Source organism: Coturnix japonica, chromosome 28 (genome assembly GCF_054131305.1).
Source record: "Coturnix japonica strain WE chromosome 28, WE-NBRP24, whole genome shotgun sequence".
NCBI lineage: Eukaryota > Metazoa > Chordata > Aves > Galliformes > Phasianidae > Coturnix > Coturnix japonica.
Genome location: NC_140690.1, coordinates 6,156,452 through 6,176,360, shown reverse-complemented (window position 1 = coordinate 6,176,360; position 19,909 = coordinate 6,156,452). Strand labels below are relative to the sequence as shown.

Sequence of the window (19,909 nt, the reverse complement as noted above, 5' to 3'; positions counted from 1 at the left end):
ATTCCCACCCTGCAGTGGTTTGAACAAGGACTGGTGACACGAAACAAACGGGGCTGCAGAAAGCAGAAAGAAATTGGTCTGTGCTTTATGGGGCACATCCTGGAGCTCCTCTGAGATCCGAGTTCAGCACCAATGGGATCATGCAGAGAAATCCTTAAGTCCGAGTTCAAAAGTCGTTTCTTCAGTGACCAAAGGGAAGTGAGAGCGCATAAGGAGAGAATACCACTCCCAGGGCTCAACGCAGCCATTCCCCTGCAGCATTTGAAGCACGGACTCAGATGTGAATGATCCAAATCCTTTATTACAAGTTCTCACATCCATTATAAACCTTCACAAGTTTTTTTTTTTCTAACATATCCAATCAGAGCCGTGAGTCCCTTCTTCTCCTTCCAGAGGTGTCCTTGGTTCTCAGGCTGTTGATCTGGCTCCACAGCTGCTGCTCTGAACAGCTTTTCTTGTATTCCCACATTCCCCCACGAGCCCAGCGCGGGGCAGGGCAGGATGGAGCAGGGGATGCTCCAAGGGACCACAGGAGAGGTAGAAGAAAGCTCCAGTGTGAGACCAGGGCCTCGTCGGCCCCCTGAGCAGAGAAACATGAGCAGGGCAGCTGGAGAGGCTGCGTCCTCATTGACACTCCTGGGCTGAGCCTTCAGCCTTCTGAAGGGCTCCAGCCATGCACCATCGTTCTCTGTAGGATTGTCCTTCAGGTGTGCAGCCGTGGGGGAGTCGTGCAGGATCAGGGTCCAACCCGTCCACACTCCGCTCCTGGCACAACCATCTCCATCCTCACCCATCTGCAGCCCTTCCCCACCCCACTGCAGAGCAAAGTGGGTACCCAGGGAAGAGCAGAGGGTCAGCAGACGTTGCAGTTGGGATTCAGAGATCTCTGCAGGGAAGCTCAGGGTGAGCCAGGTCAGATGCGCAGCTCCGGCTGCTGCACAAACAAAAGAGAGTGGATTTCAGAGTCTTGCTGCCAAAATGCTCCCCAAGAACAGCAGGGGATGCCCAGCGCCAGGGAAGAGGGGACCCTGCATGGGGATATCCCAGAGAGCGGGCAGGGGACAGACTAAGACAGCAAGGTGAGAGGAAGGCACTGAGGGACCAGAAAGCTGCAAGATCCCCTCTGCCCTCTTCGCCCTCCAGGCTCCTGGCCCCACTCAGTGCAAACCCACCCAGGCCCAGGGATGACAAGTCAACACAGGGCACTCTCACCTCCTGCAGGATCTGGGGAGCACCAAGCCCGAGGCTCACCTGGAGGCAGTGAAGATGTGCTTGGAGTTGGTGCAGATGGCGTTGATGGGGCTGCCCTTTGATCTCCCCAACTGGGCCGAAGTTATCCATGTTCCAGACTTTGATCACGCCTCCTTGGTACGCACTCAACAACATGGGGCAGCCAGGGATGAAGGCCAGGGTACAGACCCAATCTTTGTGTGCTCTTGGGATTTGCTGTAGGTACATGGCAGAGCAGAGATCACAATCAGCCTCATGCACTCAGCTGCAGGGCTGCAGATCATCCACTGCTGCCCCAGAGTCAATCCAAATCACCAAGCTGGACGCAAGACTTGGGGCCTGAATCCTCTTCTCAGAGAGTAACATAGCAACTGATGCTCCAAGCCTATGTCCCAAGGGGAAGTGGCAGTTCTGGGTGCCCTTCAGTACACACCCATAGGCACACAGAGCCACTTGGCACACACACTGCCAGATCCCCAGGCTGCCTTTCCAGGATAGCAGGACCTAGACCAGGTCCCTCAGCCTTCCTCCTTCCACACTTCCACATACCCTCGATCACAATTCCACATACCCTCTATTACACTTCCACATACCCTCAGTTACACTTTCTTATACCATCAGAACAGTTTGTCCCATTCAAACACCTTTAATACCATATAACGTTCCCTTAGCAATCCGTATTGTTCAGTTATAAACAAAAAGTTACTTTCTCTTTAACCCTTTTTCCTTTGTACATGATTCCACTATTTATACCCTCAATTAATGATTCATACTGCATGTGATGTTATGATGTGGAATATGGACAGCAACAGCACAAAACCATGACACAGTGTTACCGACCCAACAGGCTCCGACCTTAGAGCCGCTCAGGGCTTTGCTAGCAGATCTCAGCAAGGAGGCTCCCACCTCCGTCTTCGGCACTCCATGGGAAGATTGTCGGGGTCACTGAGCTGCAGCAATACAACAGGGCTGGCAAAAATGTTCTTGGTTGGTGTGAGAGAACCTGAGCTGGGGCTCATCCAAGGAGATTCAGCGATCACAGCTTCTAGTCCTGCACTTCACACATAGCTCCAGGCAACAGCAAATTAACTGTCCCTAAACACTGCAAAAAGAGGATGGATCCAATTGGATGGCCCCTGAGATAGACAAAACTTAACACCCAACACAAAACACAGTCCTCTCACCTGCTGGTCAGCAAACAACAGAGCACAACACACACCAGCATCCAGGACTCGTGCAAAAAAAGAAGAAAAAGAAATTGCTAGATGGTGTTTCTCAGAAACACAGAAGCACAAGCCAACTGGAAGATAGCTGCAATTATTCTTGAAAACAATGTCCTTTGTTATCTTGATGTGGCCAGTGTTGAGCGAAGCAAACAAAGTCAACCCGATTTTCTTACATTCAGATTAATCTGCAAGGCACAAAGTAATAAAGGTATGATTTTTATTAATAAACTGAGTGTTAGCAGCTGTCAGAAGAATGAATGTGTCACACACAGAGGTAAACTCCCACAGCAAAACTAGATGTAACATTTCCTATCTGTGTTTCATCCTCACAGGAAAAGCCTTTCTTCGCAAGATCTCCTGGAAGAGAGATGGTAAGAGACATGAAAACTGAAGGATCCGAGCACAGCTCTCCAGTAGCTCCCTCTATACGTAGATGGTCGCAGAGACAAAAGGTCAAGTCCACTTTTGGAGGGTTCCTTAGGCACACCAACCCCATGTTCCTATTACAGACCCTTGCATAAGACAGGTGATATACCTACAAGATTATCTACAGCTTAGACTATGAAAACAGGGAGTCTAGCTAGAGAAAATTATCTACCTGTGCTTCTGAGCAATCTGTTAACCACTCTCATACAGTTCAGGCCAATCCAAACAAGATGCAATGACATGTCAGCCACAGAAACAGCTTGATTTTAAGGAGTTTGTTTGGACAAGCCCCTGTTGCATACGGTGGTCAAACATGCATTACTTGGGGGCACATTGTATTTGATTTAACACATCCTCTTACCTTTGGCTTTGCACAGAGTCCAAAGTCTATCAGCTTCAAATTGTCAATCAGCAGATTTTCCCGGTGGATGAGAAAGCAGTCAGGAATGATTTCCACCCAAATGCCCAAGGAAACATCTTTTCTCTTCTCTTATTTCCTGCTGTGGACAGTGGTTCCCAGTCTACTCAAAGCTCGCTCGCTCTCGCTGTCTCAGAGATCTTCACTGACTGCTGGCAAGTTCCCATCTTCCAATATCCCAGGTGGGAAATACTAGCTTGTATCTGTTGGAAAGGACCTGGGGACTAGGAGGACAAGTGGTGAGAGACCACAGGCTGAATGCAAGCCAGCAGTGTGCTCTGACAGAAAAGAAGTACAACAAGATCATCAGCTGCATTAAAAAGCAGCACAACCAGACCAGGACAAGTCATTCCTGCTTCAACACTCATTGCACCACATCTACAATACTGTATCTGGTTTTTGGCCAGGAAGGATAACAACCTGAAACAAACTCTGAAGCAAGTTCTATGGATGACCTCCAGCCTGTGCAGGGGGCTGAAGCTCCCACTCAGAGAAGAGAAGCTGGGGAGAATGATCTTTGTTCAGAGTGCCTTCCAGTAGCCTTAGATAGAGGGATTTCATAAGATGCCTAGGAAAATGCTCGTGCTGTAATGATTTGCTTTACTCCGAGATACCAGCAGCTTACAAAATGCAAAGCTCTAACCTACTGGTGAGGAAATATTCAAGCCTTCCAGTACCTAACCTGTGCTTCAAGTCTTCAGTGACAGAAAATCCATTGGATGGGGCCAGAGGAATGCATCTCACCCCACACCCTCTGTACAGCCACCATTTGTTTAAAGGATCACTCTTCCTTGAGGCACAAAACTAGAGCAGGTTACACAACAGACTGACACCACAAGGGCTTCTCTCGAGATACAAACTGCAGCAAAGAGCATCACAAAAATGTGAAACCAACACTCAGATCAGATCTGTGTCTCTGCTCCGCTCATTAGGAGCATCATGTTTTACTCCCCTTTCAGAGGAAGATACTTCTTCAAGGATAACAAAATCCAGCTCAGCTACAGAACATAGTACCAAATAGCAATAATTATCTCACATTTCCTGTAGGGAAAGAATCCTAAGCACAAGTTATTGTCTGAGTTTCAGCTGGGACTGAATTATCTTCTTCAGTGTCTGATATAATACTACGTTTTCATTCTAGAGAAACAATGGAGATAGCGCAGTGATGCTTACAGTTGCTGCCAGGCAGCGTTGTACAGAGCCACAGTCAATCTCAGCTGAGAGCCCAAGGAAGTGAGAAGGAACAGAACTAGGACAGCTGACTTAAACTGGCCAAAGGATATTCCATACTATATGACATATTGTGGAAGGAGTTTTGAAGGGGGTAGAACTTCATGTAAATCTCTTCCACTACTAGGAGGCTAACTGGACACTGATTGGTAGGTGGTGAGCAATTGCTTTTGCATTCATCATAACTATTATCCTTTTCTCTATCTCAGTACATAATTCTATCTCAACCCATGAGTTCTACTTTGTGTTACTTCTCCCCCCTTCAGTTCTCTCCTGCAATCCACTGGAATGGAGTGGAGTACTGTAACTCTCTCTGCCAACAGAAAAATAAAAACACATTCATTATTATTTATGGAAGACTGACTGCAGTTCAGGCTCACTGGTTTGAGGTCTCTGGGCATAACCCTGACTGTGAACAGAAGCAATTGCTGAAACAGTCTGTCAAAAAAAGACTGGAGCTTCCTCTTCCAAAAGGCGGTCCTTAGAAACAATGCAATCAAACAGCTTCCCTGTAAGATAAGGTTATCTGAAAATGCATTTAGAGAGTATCAGAGAAAGATAAGTAAGAAAGACAGCACAGAAAGCAGAAACTATTTCTTACCTCTATGACTATAAATATTTCTTTGATGCCTCTCTTACATGATCCAATGGGCAAACATGTTGATGACTTCAGTTCTTCATGGCATCAATTTCTGTTTTAGCATGAGGCAAGTCATCCTTAAGAGACCATAAAAGCAAGCGATGAAATCGCTAACTACTGTGACATACCAGGTACCACATCTGACTGCTGTGGAACAGAACAAGCACATATGGGACAGTACACAATTCAACATCAACTCAGCAATGACTGACATCACTCCCATAGAAATTCTGAAACAGAGCTGTGAAAAATGAAAAGTAAAACATTCAGCATTTTCATTGGCATTTTGGTAAAGTTGCTGTAATAATGTAACAATAATGTAATGTAATGTAATGATGTAATAACTTCCTCCATTTTAAAGCCAGAGAATTCTGCCCTCTGAACAACCAGCAACAAGATTTGTGGTGCTCTGTTAAACTTTTTCCAGCTCTACAGCATCTTTCAAAAGGCAATGGGACCAGTAGGCTGCATTCGTATGTACCATCCCACCTGCCCCCGTGTTCTTGAGAACTCCACAACTCCAACAGAAGATATTATCATATTTAAATGCCTTTTGGCTTACCCCTACAGTAACTTTCTCCATGATTTTTAGTGCAACTTTTTCACCAGACAGAAGATGCCGCCCGAGTTTTACCTTGGCAAAACCACCTACAAATTAAAACACAGATGCTTAAAGTTGAGTGTGAATTCTTCTCTAATATAACATTACAATTTCCAACTGGTTTAAAAAACGAATTCCAAATTTATACAAATGAAACCTGACTTAGAGAACTGACAAGAGCTGTTAATCTATTCTCAGATTAATTCTAGAGTGGTGAGACAGACTGTTAGGCGTGCTGTTTCTGTACAAAGATGACACTTACCCGTTCCAACTGTTTCATGGAATTCCTAGTACTTGAGAATTTCCTCGTAGTCACTGACAGACATCCTGAATGTGCAAGAACTGAAGATCCTCCAAGCACGTGCAATGAGGAAGTGCCAGCAGTGTTCACATCCTACTTAGGACATATTCTTAGAGGCAGAAGGGACACTCGTGGCAGATCCAGCAATGCTCATCTTCTCACCAACGTGCATCCCCCTCTCACCCAGCAACAACAAAACACAGTGCATGAAGCTGGCTTCACTTAGGTTAACAATATGGAACATCCCTCAGGGCTTTGTGCCACAGAGCAGTAGCAGGGCTGGACTACAGCTTGAGGAAGCAGTGGAAGCCTTTCCCTGTATGGTTACAGTGTCCCTGCACGCACCCCACAGCCAGAGCGTTGCAAGCTGAGCTGTCTTGCTGTTTCTTGTACTCATCCCAATCTCTGCGAATGAAAACTCAGAATTCAGTCAAGGCGTTGATTGAGCACGAGCGTGCCTTTATTCAATAGGAAAAAGGAGGGGGTGTGAGGTCTGGAGGAAAGATGGGACTCATTCTCTGTTGTCTGACGAGAGTGTCTCAGAAGTCGGGCTGTTGCCCGGAGCCTGGGACTCTTGGCCTGATTCTACCTCCCCCTCCAAGATGTTTAGCTTCTCCTCTGTAATGCTGACCTGAGCCTGCATGGTTGTGCTGCTGTCGGGGCACTCGTGCTGTGCTTGGGCTGGGCTGTCCTCGAAAGGCACTCGGTTCAGGCTGGTGCCTGAGGAGTCTGGCAGGCTCAGGTCAGCAGCTTCAACAGGTATGGGATGAACGAGAGCTTCAACGATGATGGCATTCTTCTCTTTATAACTGATGTTATACGGAAGGCTTTCATCTGAACTGAAGCATCCTGTGCTTAGTAACAGTTCTTCATTGATGGAATCACAGGATGCTGCATCGTAACATGCCTGGCGTCTTGGAGATATACAAGGGCTCGGGTCACCTAGGAAGGAGTAGACGCACAGCAGTTAGTGTCAAAGTTTCACAAGATGAATCATGAAACAGGTTCTTGACATTTGGCTATGCAGTGATGGTGGGCAGAAGCAAATAGGCTTCTAGCAACAGTGTCACTGTCTTGAAAGTGATCCTCGTGCAGGTCCAGCTCTTGTGTTGACAAGAGACTCATTTGGGAAAGACAGGGGTCAACTGAAGATGTCAGGCACAGGCTTGAATGCCAGAAGGATGTACAAGCCCACTGAAAGCATGAATTCTACCTGTGTTGCTGACAAGCAGTGATTTGAAAGCTGGATTTGCATGCTTACCTGCCAGGACCAAGACTTCTGCTTCAGAGGGCTCCCTGGCACTGCTCTGCAGTTGGCGTTTGGCCACAGGGGATGGTTTGCCCAGGCAGAAGCAGGAACGCCAACTGCAAGCTGCTGACTCTGCCCTCTTACTGGGAGAACTCATTCTGCAGAGAAAACAGAGCATGCTGTCAGTCGTGGTGCAGGGTGAGGGAAGAGCTGCACCGAACCCTTGCCAATAGTTGCCTGTTCCGGGCAATGCCTGGTTTCTGCTGAAACACAGCTTAGAAAAGCGCTCTGTTTCAAACAGCAGAGGATGCTTCCATTCCTACAGCTCAGCCCTCAAGTCCTGTTGGCTAAATACCTCTCAACGATGTCAAGCAGGGACATGGATCCCGAGAATGTTGGAGGCTCCGGCTGCTTCGCTCTCCTGGGGCAGGCCTTCAACAGGGAACGAAGGCAGGAGATGAACTTGCCCCGTTTCTTTGGCTCTGCGCAACAAAACAAAAAAACAAGTTCATTTCAGCCCTGGCTCGGTTGGACGAGGCCGAGTGCAACACATTCAACAGAACACGTAACAACAGAAAGCATGTTCCCAACAAAGACACGCAAGAACGGATTTTCCCCATCCCTGGAGGTGCCCAAGGAGCTTAATGCAGTTCTCTTTCTAAGCTTGCTCAACTCGGGCATTAATGAACCCCCTGAAAGCCACGTTCAGACCCCATTTTACTAACCCGCATTGTCAAATGTAAAATACGCACCTGGCTTTGGCAATGAATGTAGGATGGACTCGGGCAGCTTTCCCCTGATGAGTTCCACGCACTCACCAGGGAAAAAACCAACCTGTAATAAGAACAAAAAGACAGGTGGGCATTAGCCCAAGCCCAGAGCCAAAGGGAAGGTCCTCTGACACCGACACAGGGCAACTGTTTGCATCCAGAAGCCATCCTGTGCAGGCAGATCAGCTCCAACTGGAGATTCCCGACTCTACTGAAGCTGTGCTCTCTAGTCAAAAATGTGTGCCTACCTCAAAGCCACGCTTGCCTCTCCAAAAGGGGCTCATCTCCTTTGGTGGCATATCAACAATGCACACGATGTCTCCAACCTGCAAAAGATTGAAACATCAATCCCAGCTTCAGCACAGCTAAAACAAAAGCCTTTTTCTACGACACAAAATATGAGAGTATTCCCAAGGCGTTCACACTCTATACTAATTCTGTGCACAACAACAAGGAACGCCTGGAACTGCTTACCTCCAGAGAGAGCTCATCCGGCCCCTGGGCGACGTGGCTCCTAATAACATGGGCTGCCGCAATCGCTGGTACGTTTAAAGATGACATAGCACGTACCAGCTGCGGCTCCCGCATGTTATCAGCCTGCAAAACAGAGCACAGGCCGTGGTCAGGGCACTGAGGACAAACCAGGAGGATTTCAAGGTGAGGAGCACATCTGCAAAGAAAGCTGCAGCAAATGCGCTGCGTCCTTATCAGGAGCACTTCAGAAGGAGCTGCACGTCTCATCACAGTTATTTCCCTTTCTGGCGTGCATTGCCAGGCCATGCAAAGATGCATCTCTCTCTACCCAGACTAATCAGCAATGGCACTGGCACAGACAGGTGGCCAGGCCCTTTTTGGCCCATTCTTTCCTGCAGGAGAGTACACCTGCAGCTCCTTCTAATGGCTCAACACAGGGAAAAAAGACCGGCCAGAGCTTCATACTGTACCTCCGTCGCCGCCAACTCAGGCTCACGGCTGATCCCACTGCACGCAGCACCCATCACAGCAAGTGTGAACAGCTGGAACAGAGCAGAAACACACTTCTGTTTTCTCTATTCACACAGCACAGTATGGACAGACTTCTTCAGAGCTACCCGCGCATACCCTGCGGCAAAACCATGCGGGGGGACAAAACATGGCACGTACCTGGCAGTGAGATCACCTCAAGCTATCTGCAGCAGTTCCTTGTCGCTTTGCTCGGATGAAATGAGAGCAAAAGCTGCACCGAGGCAGTGGGCGGAGGGTGAGGAGAGGAGAGAGAAAGAGCAGGTCAGTGAGCAGGGCTAAGACAGTCATGGAATAACACACACAGCACAACTGTCCCACCCACTTGCTGCAAGACATGCTGAGTCTCAGGCTACGTGATGCCTGTCCGCCCAGCAACTTTACAATGCTTCCACTACTGAGCAAAGACAATGGAAGAAGCACGGGACAGGTGCCAACTTTACTGATACCCCCTTTGGAACGTGTGTACCGGGGAAAATTACGTCTGATGGTCAAGAGTAAGCAATACGGTGCTGTGAGCTCAAACAGCCAGCAGTTCTCAACACCTCACTGCCCACCCATCCATCCCACGCCAGCTCAACTTACCTACAAGCTGCTGCACACGACGGTGAGAAGAAAAAGCACTAAAGATACTAACTAAAGCCACTAACTAAAGGCACTAACTAACTAACGGCACTAACTAACTAAAGGCACTAACTAACTAACGGAACTAACTAACGGCACTAACTAACAACAGTAACTAACTAACAACAGTAACTAACTAACAACGCTAACTAACAACACTAACTAACTAACAAAACTAACTAACTAACAAAACTAACTAACTAACGGCACAAAAGGCACAAGAACAACAAGACAACCAACCACTCCGACCACTAGCTCACCCACAAAGGAACACAGAACGCACCGCTCCTCCCCTCATTCCAGCCGCTTATGACATCACCAACGGCCAACAGCCTGGTCCACCATGACCCCCCACAAGGCGGGGAGCCAAGACCACGTGGTCACGTCTGATTCCAACACGGCACCACAACATTCCAGGACTCAGTGTGGGCTTGGAATTCTATCCTGGTGTGGCAGCGCAATGGGAGGTGTTAGGGCACAGCTGAAGAGCTGACAGACAACGGACGTTTCCAAAGGAGGGTGCCAGATTAACTCTCAGCATTCTCTTGCGGGGCTCTTAGGAATGCTTTAAACCCATTTTCACTGCCTAGCTCATTTCTAGAAAGTCCAGTTGAGAAATGCTCACTTTGTCTGGGGAACGCCTCTATGCATCATGAATGAAAAATAAAATAAAATGGGCACGCGACCCTATGAAACTTACCTCTCTGCTCTTGCTGTCAGCCAGACACCTCAGATGAGCATGACGTGTCCCTGCTCCTGAATGAAGATTCACCCAAGTCTGTGTTCCTCTCTGCTCCATCTCTGGCTCTAAAAGAAACACAGACAGAGATGATTACAAGATCCTTTGTGCAGACGAAAGACAAGGGTGCACACGAATTCTGTTTAGCAAGAAATACTACAGTCCCAATGGACTGCTGTGGTAGTATTTGAATCCTCATTTGGGGCTGGAGCTCAACAGGTCACACATCAGAAATAACACAAAGTGCATCTGGAAGACGTGTCTCAAAGCCCAGAAAATCCAACACGGGAGGGGGCTGGACAGTGGACCACAAGTGTCCATTTCCATTGCAGCTCCCTGTAGAGAACAGCACCAATCAGCAGGCGTGAATCAATTCATTCACAAGCTGCCCAATGACTCTGTTCTTTACGTGATAAAGAAACACACAGAGATTCCTGACCAAAAAGTTGGGAGTTAATAACAACCAAAGAGGTTCCTGTTCCTACACCTCATCCTCTCACCCCAACTCCTGGGTGATGCCCACAGGCTTCAAGTCAGCTCTCAAATCCATTGAACTCCAGTCACAGAACTCCATCAAAAAGGATGTCACACATGTGACACTTACATACATTTTGCATCAGAAACAGTGATGCCAGCAGGAGCAGAGAGGTGACTGTCCCTCTGTACTCAGCACTGGTGAGGCCACAACTCTAATTCTGTGTCCAGTTTGTGCCCCTCACTGCAAAAAAGACACTGAGGCATTGGAATGTGTTCAAAGAAGGGTAACAAAGCTGGTGAGGGGTCTGGAGCACAATGGGGCCATATGAGGAGAGGCTGCAGGAGATGGGAATGTCCAGCCTGGAGAAGAGGTGGCTCAGGGGAAACCTCATTGCTCTCTATAACTTCCTGAAGGGAGGTTGCAGTGAGCTGGTGCTTGGCCTCTTCTCTCGTGTCATTACTGATAGAACTAGAGGGAATGGTTCCAAGCTGCGGCAGGAGAGGTTCAGGCTGGACATTAGGAAATATTACTTCTCAGAAAGGGTGGCCAGGCACTGGAATGGACTGCCCAGGGAGGTGGTGGAGTCACCCACCCTGGGGGTGTTCAAGGAACGTCTGCAGAAATCCCTGCTGAAATCCTGACCTCTGCCACAGGTGGCTGAGTGACACAAAAGCTGTGTCCTTGGTTCCCGGCCTTACCTTCACATGCTGTTCATCTTGCTCTGCAGCTCCTGTTCTGAATAATCTTCTTATATTCCCATGTGATGTACCCTGAAATACATCATTTAGTGAGTCTGAACAAAACATAAGACATTAATTGGAACTGTGAAGAAATGTTTTTTGCACTTTACTTGGAGGATGTTACATGCTATACCTTCTTTTCTCAATTGTAACACATGATTTTTTATAAAAAGAAACATAGCAAGTCAGCTCTTCAGTGTGCATATTGATGAAACTTGATGAAATACAACTTTAGAAAAAGGTAATTTGAAAATTTAAATATTCTTATCAGAATCTCTGCTATTAGTTACCGTTCCAATGTTCTGATTTGATGATGATTCTCTCAGAGCTGTTTTGTCACTCCCCACCTCAAATGCACTTCAAGTGCTTTAGGAGCATCACTGGAATTTTGAATAAACTCGATATATTTTAGCAAAGCTGCTACAGATGCATGACTGAAGTACTTTGGAAAAATATAATCTTGATTGAATGCTGAACAGTGTTATTTAATTATAATCCAGGTAATTAAATTAATTAAACCAAGGGAATCACCTCCCAGTCAGTCAGCTCCCACCAGGGAACTCGCTTCCCTGCCAAGCAGATGCAACCAACACAAGCTGCTACATCACTCTAGGGCCCCACTGAGTCTTCCCAAGGGGTCTCCAAAGGCTTCCCTGTTGACTTCTGGGAACCTGGGAACACTCACATGGAAACCAGTGCCCCCTAATGTGCCCCAGAGGTTTCTCAGGGCCCCGCAATTAGCTCTACAGACATCCAGACATGCCCCAGAGCAAGTATGTGTGCTGTAGGGAGCCCAAGAGACATTCCAGAGTACCCTAGTACTCCTCAGTGCGCTCAAGGGTTCTTCACCTGTCTCTAAATATGCCCTATTGGACTTTGTTTTCTCTTCTGGAGCCTTCCTTACTTCTCAGCTTTGCTTTCTCATGCCATTTATCTCGCTCCACAGCTACTGCTCAGAATATTCTTTCTTGCATTCCCACATTCCAACAGAATCACAGAATTATAGGGGTTGGAAGGGACCTCTAGAGATCATTGAGTCCAACCCCCCTGCCAAAGCAGGTTCCCTACACCACGTTGCACAGGTAGGTGTCCAGGCGTGTCTTGAATATCTCCAGAGAAGGAGACTCCACCACCTCCCTGGGAAGCCTGTTCCAGTGCTCCGTCACCCTCAGTGTGAAGAGGTTCTTGCACACATTCGTGCGGAACTTCCTATGCAGAAGTTTCACCCCATTACCCCTAGTCCTGTCCCCACGCACTACTGAAAAGAGACCAGCCGTGCCACTATGGCCCCCACACCTCAGGTATTTATAAACCTGGATCAAATCCCCTCTCAGCACCGCCAACGACAACCCTCTGCACTCTGCCAGTCAGACAGTTCTTGACCCAATTCACTGTACACTCATCTATTCCATGCTTCCTCAGCTTTGTTATAAGGATGTCATGGGGGACAATATCAAAAGCCTTTCTGAAATCAAGGTAGACTACATCTGCCACTCTCCCCCTATCCACCCAGCCAGTGACATCTTCATAAAAGGCCACCAGGTTGGTCAAGCACGACCTCCCCTTGGTGAACCCATGCTGAATACTCCTGATAACCTGCTTTACTCCCAGTTCTCTGGAGATGGCATCCAGCACAAGCTGTTCCATCACATTCCCTGGGACAGAGGTGAGGCTGACTGGCCTATAGTTACCTGGGTCCTCCTTCTTGCCATTTTTTAAAGACCGGAGTGACACTGGTCATCCTCCAGTCTTCAGACACCTCCCCAGTTTCCAAGGCCTCTGAATGACTACAGAGAGCGGCTCAGCAATGACCTCCACCAGCTCTCTCAGCACCCGTGGATGCACCCCATCAGGTCCCATGGATTTATGGACCTTAATGTTTCCTAGGCACTCACGGACCACCTCTTCCCTGACTAAAGGGAAATCTCCCATTCCCCAGACTCTCTCATTAACCTCCAGGTTCTGGGATTCCTCAGGGAATGCCTTTTCACTAAAGACAGAAGCAAAGAAAGCATACAGTATTTCCGCCTTCTCAGCATCCTCTGTTACCAGGACCCCTTCCTCTGTTACCGACCCCTCCAACCCCCCCTTGTTTTTTGTTTATTAGCAAACTGCTAACATACGACAAAATAATAGCACTAATTACATAAGTAACATCATCATGCCAGCATCCCGACCACCTGCTTTAGAGATTTATCCTTCATTTTGTGTAACACTTCAAACACTGCAAAGAAACAAAGCAAGTGCAGAAACAGGACGCCACTTCCCTCAGGATTTTACAGTCTCATTCATGTCTGACAGATGGAGGCCCTGACAACAAGAGCTGTGTCTGTCCATAACAAGGACTCACCTCTGCAGGTGCAGGGGCAGCTCTCAGAGAAGCCTTCTTCATTTCTGCTTTCTTCTCTTTTTGTCTTTTGTCTGGGAGCTGGTGTCAATCTGCCTGAGGGAAGGGAGGCCCCTTCAGAGGGATCTAGATAAGCTGGATCAACCTCACTGGGCTGAGGTGAATGGGATGAGCTTCAGTGAGGCCAAATGCCAGGTCCTGCACTTTGGCCACAATAACCCCATGCAGCGCTATAGGCTTGGGGCTGAGTGGCTGCAGGACTGTGCAGAGGAAATGGACCTGGGGCTGTTGGTCGATGCTCAGCTGAACATGAGCCAACAGTGTGCCCAGGTGGCCAAGAAGGCCAACGGCATCCTGGCCTGTATAAGAAATAGTGTGGCCAGCAGGAGCAGAGAGGTAATCATCCCCTTGGACTCAACACTGGAGAGGCTGTGCCTCAAGTCTTATGTTCAGTTTTGGGCTCCTCGCTACAAGAAAGTCATTGAGGCACTGGAACTTGTATGTGGAAGTCTGTCCCTTGAGCAGCTCCCATTCATCATCAGCTCCCATTATGAACCCCACTGTGCAAAACTTCTAACTTCTACTGCAGATGGCTGCAGTCACCAAAGCTCAGCCCACTATCCAGGTATCAGCCTTCTCCCTTCTGTTTTCCATCTTAGCCCATAGTTTTGCTCCCAAAAATGGAACTGCACTCCAACAGTCAAAACACAAACTAATACATCACTTTCACTGCTCCTTCCTGCACCCCCAAATTAATGGTTACCTGACATCCCCTACAGCACAGCACCTGCTCACAAGTATCATTCAAACTCTATTCTTTCATACTTCTTGATAGAGGACAGTAAAAACTCCCTTCTGCATGGCACTAAGGACAGTCTGTCCCCATCACATCCCTCTGTGTGCTGAAAGCTGCCATTGGATCTCTTGCAGCCTGCTGGCTGCTGCTCACAAACACAGGGAACTGCACCACACTGATTCTAAAGAGAGAAAGGAAGAAATGCTGGTGGGTATGGGCACCCAAGCATTGCAGAGATGCTCCAGATTTTGCCAGAGATGGAATCTCAGAGTGCTGGGACATGATTGATCACTAAGGAAAACACTTGGAAGCACATTCAATCTGCAGAAGCTGTAATTACTGGGCACAGTCAGCCTTCCTATGGCTCAGCTGGAGGAGGCGGGTGCTCTCACACATCTGCTCAGGGGCTTCAGCTGAGACACTTGCACAATGCTGGGATCATTCTGATGGAAACTATGTCTTCAGATACCATGGTTAAATCCATCCAAAATGATCAAGCCGAGCCTTAGCTCTTGAGCAGCACTTCTTCCCCACCCTTCACTACTCCAAGCAGCTCCAACAAACTTCTCAGAAGAAATCCAGGCCAGCACAGACCTGGCAGACCAGAACCAAGTGCAGCCTGTGGGACGGCAGTGCCCACTCCTTGCTTCCACCCTGCTCCAGCAGGTTAAGGAGTCTGAGCCTCACTGGCCTTTGACAGCTCAAGACTTTCAGCACCTCATGCCAACATTTCTCACTAAGATACACCTCAGGCATTGAATTCTCTTCTCACTACCTCCTCACAGTCCTCCCCTAGGAACAGAAACCATTCAGATTCTACAGCAAACTACAGCATCTGCACTGCAAGAGCACACTGAACCACCTGCAACAATGAAACATGGTTTTGGAGAGTGGGTTTGAAAACACACCTTTAGACAGCTGTCTCCCTGTAGCCAAAAGGAAACCAAGCAGCAAAAGAAGAGTCCAGCCTGAAACATGCCCATGCTACTAGCCCAGGTTTTTCACAGTGAATGTAAAATCCATCTTGCTCTTGAGGTAACAAATGACCAGTGGGTCTCCCCTTGCTCCACCCCTTCTCCTTCAAAGCCAGAAAAAGAAAGAAAAAACAAGCAGAAGAAACCCAGATGTACCTTTCCACACACAGAGCAGAAAGTGGAACAGCAGTTGGTCTCCTTCCTGAGACATGGTGGGGAGCATGCCAGAGGAAGCCCAAGTTCCTTGCTTCTCTCCACAGGGACTTCAAGCACTCTTGGCAAGAGCTGCTTTGGTTCTTTCTTCAACTGCTTCCATCACCAGAATCTCCTTTGGAAAAGGAACACTAAAGAAAGAATCAGCAAATGAGAAAGAATGAGCAATAACCACTTTCCCAGCTTTCTACTGACATGCAATTAAGACTCACGACTTGGGCAAGGTCTTAAAATCAGCTGGTTACAAGAACTGTCCCAAAATATATCCAGCTTCTGTACAGCTGCCGTTATTTCTGTCAGTGAGTGTAATCAGAGAATCATAGAATGGCCTGGGTTGGAAGGGACCTCAAGGATCATGAAGATCAATCGCCTCCCTGTCCCTGCTGGCCATCCCCTCTTCTGATGGAGCCCAGGGGACCATTTGCTCTCTGAGCTGCAAGAGCACGCTGATGGCTCACGTTCTGTTTTTCATCCACCAGGACCCCCAGGTCCTTCTCTGCGGGGCTTCTCTTAAGGACTGCTCCTCCCAGGCTGTAGAAATGCCTGGGATTCCTCCAGCCCAAGTGCAAAACCTTGCACTTTGCTGTCTTGAACCTCATTAGATTCACCTAGGCCAACCTCTCGGTTGAGCTCCCTCTGAATGGCATCCCTTCCTTCCACTGCATCAGCCGCACCACTCAGCAAACAGCAGAGGGTGCACTCCATTGCATCATTGGTGTCACTGATAACCATGTTAAAAAGCACTGGTCCCAAGACAGACTCCTGGATGACACCACTTGTTATCAGCCTTCACCTGGACATCGAACCATGAATCACCACCCTCTGTCTGTGGCCTTTCAACCAATCCCTTATCCACCAGGTGGTTCACCTGTCAAATCCACATCCCTCCAGTTTAGAGATAAGGATGTGGTGGAGGGCCATGTCAAAGATCTTGCTCAAGTCCAGGTCAATGACATCAGTTTCCTTCCTTTTGTCCACAAATGCAGTCACTCCATCATAGAAGACCACCTGATTAGTTAGGCATGGCCTTCCCCTGCTAAAGCCACACTGACTGTCTTGGATCACATGCTCATTCCTTATGTGATCAAGCATGTCTTTGAGGTGTATCTGTTCTTCACCATCTTCATCACTGTTCCACATTTGAATCAAATAATCGGTGTTGCAGTCACGAAGAAAACCTCTTTGTCTTCTACTCCTGCTGCACATCTGTGCTTTCACCAGAAGCAAAGGGAGAGGCCACCTCCTAGATCCAAATTTTAAGAAACCAACACCCAATAGGTGTCATCTGAAGTAAAATAGGAGAGAAATTAAGATGACTCTTCTGCATCCAGCTTGGATCACTCCCTCACTCAGGCACACCACCATCAGATCAAGGAGATGCTGCCTTCAGCTTAGAGACTGTATGGGAAATCACAGCTTGAACCTCTGATTAATCAGCTGAGGCAAGTGTTGGGTCAGCTGCGGGAGCACAGGTGAGAGTAATCTAGCTGTGCTCCTGGAAGGGGTGGACCTCAACTCCACTTCCTCTGAGACCTCATTTAAGGGCTGACCACCACTGAGGCAGCATCTCTTGGAGATTGCTCCCCAGTTGAGACTGCCTCAGCTTTCTGGTCAAAACATTGACATTGGTGAGTTTTCCTTTGCTAACAACCTTTGACTATTTACCACCATCTTGGTTAACATCTTTATATTAGCCACCCTTACAGAGACCATAAGGGTTTGGGCTTCCAAACTCTCAGCAAGCATTTGGATCAGACAGCTTCCTGCTGGGGAGCCCCCTGCATCACTTCTGCTTCTTCTGATACCGAACCCGCAGATGCTTCAGAGCTCACTAGCATGGACTTCCTTCCTCCCCTCAGCAGCTGCTCCTGCACTCACCTTCATTCCTACTCAGATACCGGCCGCTTCCAGCACCAGCTGACCTGCAAGACACAGAAAGGAAAGGTGGGAGTCATGCAAACGCACAAGCCCAAGGCTGCATCACCACTACGTATGGCAGCCTCAGGAAGTCAGCTGCAACTACAGCCTTTGTCAGAATGGAAACAGGCACTATCAGTTAAGTGTGACCTCTGAACTCATTGCCACCATCAGAAATAGGCACTGAAATTGCTCACTTCACTGTAGCTGGTTACCTCCTTCTTTTGGGAAATGCGGACATGGAATTGAAGGACACCAGAAAATTGACATCTACTTCATTGTAGGTGGTTAAGCTTGGAAGCAGGACTTGAGCAAGAAAAGCTTCTCAGCTCAGAATCACAGAATTATCAAGGTTGGAAAAGACCTAGAAGATCATCTGGTCCAACCATTATTAATACTTCCCGGCTTAATCATATTCCTCAGCACCACATCCAAACGTTTCTTGAACACTGCCATGATCGGTGACTCCACCACCTCCCTGGGCAGTGCATTCCAATGCCTGAATACCCTTTCCGACAAGTAATGTTTCGCAATGTCCAGCCTGAATTTTCCCTGGCGCAGCATAAAACCTTTCCCTCTAGTTCTATCAGTGATTACACAAGAGAAGAGGCCAAACCCCAGCTCACTACAACCTCCCTTCAGGAAGTTATAGAGAGTTATAAGGTCTCTCCTGAGCCTCCTCTTCTCCAAGCTGAACAATCCTAGTTCCCTCAGCTTCTCCTCGTAAGGTTTTGCTCCAGACCCCTCACTACCTTCTTAGCTGAAGACGTTCCAGAAACGTAAGGTTTTCTTGCATGGAGGGGCCCAAAACTGAATAGGTCAGAGCTCCTTCTTTCCATCATTGCTGTCACCTGGAAGGCTGTCCTTGGAACTGCAGTGACTCATGCATCCTAACTGCACTCCATTGATGGAAGCACAACGTGCATCATTGCAAATTGCTGGTGGGTTCCTGTGTTGGCGAGGGATGGATTCACCTGGAAAGAGTAGATACACAGCATTTAGCGTCAAACTTTCACTATCCAAGGAGGCAAAGGCTTGGTGCTGCCTGTCAAGCAGGTTTCAAGCAGCTTGCGAGACTCATTTGGGAAAGACAGGAGTCAACCAACGATGTCAGGCACGGGCTCGAACGCAGGAATACAGAGGGAGGCACAAGTCCACGGAAAGCATGAATTCTACCTGTGTTGCTGACAAGCAGTGCTTTGAAAGCTGGATTTGCACCCTTACCTGCCAGGACCACGACTTCTGCTTCGGAAGGCTCCCTGGCACTGCTCTGCAGTTGGCATTTGGCCACAGGGGATGGTTTGCCCAGGCAGAAGCAGGAACGCCAACTGCCAGCTGCTGACTCTGCCCTCTTACTGGGAGAACTCAGTCTGGAGAGAGAAAACAGAGCATGCTGTCAGTCGTGGTGCAGGGTGAGTGATGAGCTGCACCGAGCCCTTGATGACAGTTGCCCATTCCTGGCACTGCCTGCTTTCTGCTGAAACACAGCCTAGAAACGCGCTCTGTTTCAAACAGCAAAGGACGCTTCCATTCCTACAGCTCAGCCCTCAAGTCCTGCTGGCTACATTCCTCTCAACCATGTCAATCAAGATGCAGACCATGTGAGTAAAGTCTCCACAGCAGAACAGGACAGGAGCTGGCAGGCGTAACTGCTTTCTGAGGAATGGTGCAGCCATAAGGGAAGCTCAAAAGCATCCCTGACTCTTACGTTAACACCTCCTCGGCCTCAGCTCACTGCCATCTTTAATTTGTAGTGCCTGCAAGTCTGACCAACAGCTCTGCTTACAGGAGAAGCACAATTGGTTTCAGGTGTGTGGCCCTGAAATCTGGAAAACCCCAGTGTTTCCAGGTACAGCCAACACAGACCAGGATAGACGTCAGTGTGGCTTTCTGCATCTCGTGACTGCCTGCCCAACCAGGAAGGAAATGCACCTTGTGTGGCTCCACTGAGCCCGTAGGGCAACTGTGTGTAAGTTGAGTCCTTGGAG

At 48.2% G+C, this 19,909-nt stretch overlaps 1 protein-coding gene and 1 long non-coding RNA gene across 4 annotated transcripts; both read right to left on the bottom strand.

Annotated features, from left to right (window-relative positions):
• Window positions 1-283: 283 nt before the first annotated feature.
• LOC146756191 (uncharacterized) lies at window positions 284-3,317 on the bottom strand. 3 transcript variants are annotated; one of them, XR_014937687.1, is made up of 5 exons: window positions 3,244-3,317; window positions 2,415-2,641; window positions 2,086-2,332; window positions 1,252-1,446; window positions 284-934 (listed from the first exon to the last, which is right to left on the bottom strand). It is a non-coding gene; the product is annotated as an uncharacterized LOC146756191 (long non-coding RNA). The 3 variants fall into 3 exon arrangements; XR_014937686.1 differs by lacking the exon at window positions 3,244-3,317 and having other exon boundaries at window positions 2,415-2,878; XR_014937688.1 differs by lacking the exon at window positions 3,244-3,317 and having other exon boundaries at window positions 284-931; window positions 2,415-2,878.
• Window positions 3,318-7,584: 4,267 nt separating this feature from the next.
• On the bottom strand, window positions 7,585-8,409 carry LOC146756190 (rho GTPase-activating protein 32-like). Its single transcript, XM_085524760.1, has 3 exons — window positions 8,340-8,409; window positions 8,074-8,155; window positions 7,585-7,803 (listed from the first exon to the last, which is right to left on the bottom strand). Exons 1-3 carry the CDS (start codon window positions 8,388-8,390, stop codon window positions 7,655-7,657), a joined length of 282 nt encoding a protein of 93 aa, XP_085380886.1. The 5' UTR covers window positions 8,391-8,409; the 3' UTR covers window positions 7,585-7,654.
• Window positions 8,410-19,909: the final 11,500 nt, after the last annotated feature.

Bases quoted from the DNA above. Each gene is read 5' to 3' on its own strand.
- LOC146756190 (XM_085524760.1), bottom strand. From the start codon at position 8,390: ATGCCACCAAAGGAGATGAGCCCCTTTTGGAGAGGCAAGCGTGGCTTT. The intron at 8,156-8,339 runs GTAGGCACACAT...TTCTTATTACAG, and splicing joins GAGGCAAGCGTGGCTTTGAG to GTTGGTTTTTTCCCTGGTGA. The intron at 7,804-8,073 runs GTGCGTATTTTA...TTTGTTGCGCAG, and splicing joins ACATTCATTGCCAAAGCCAG to AGCCAAAGAAACGGGGCAAG.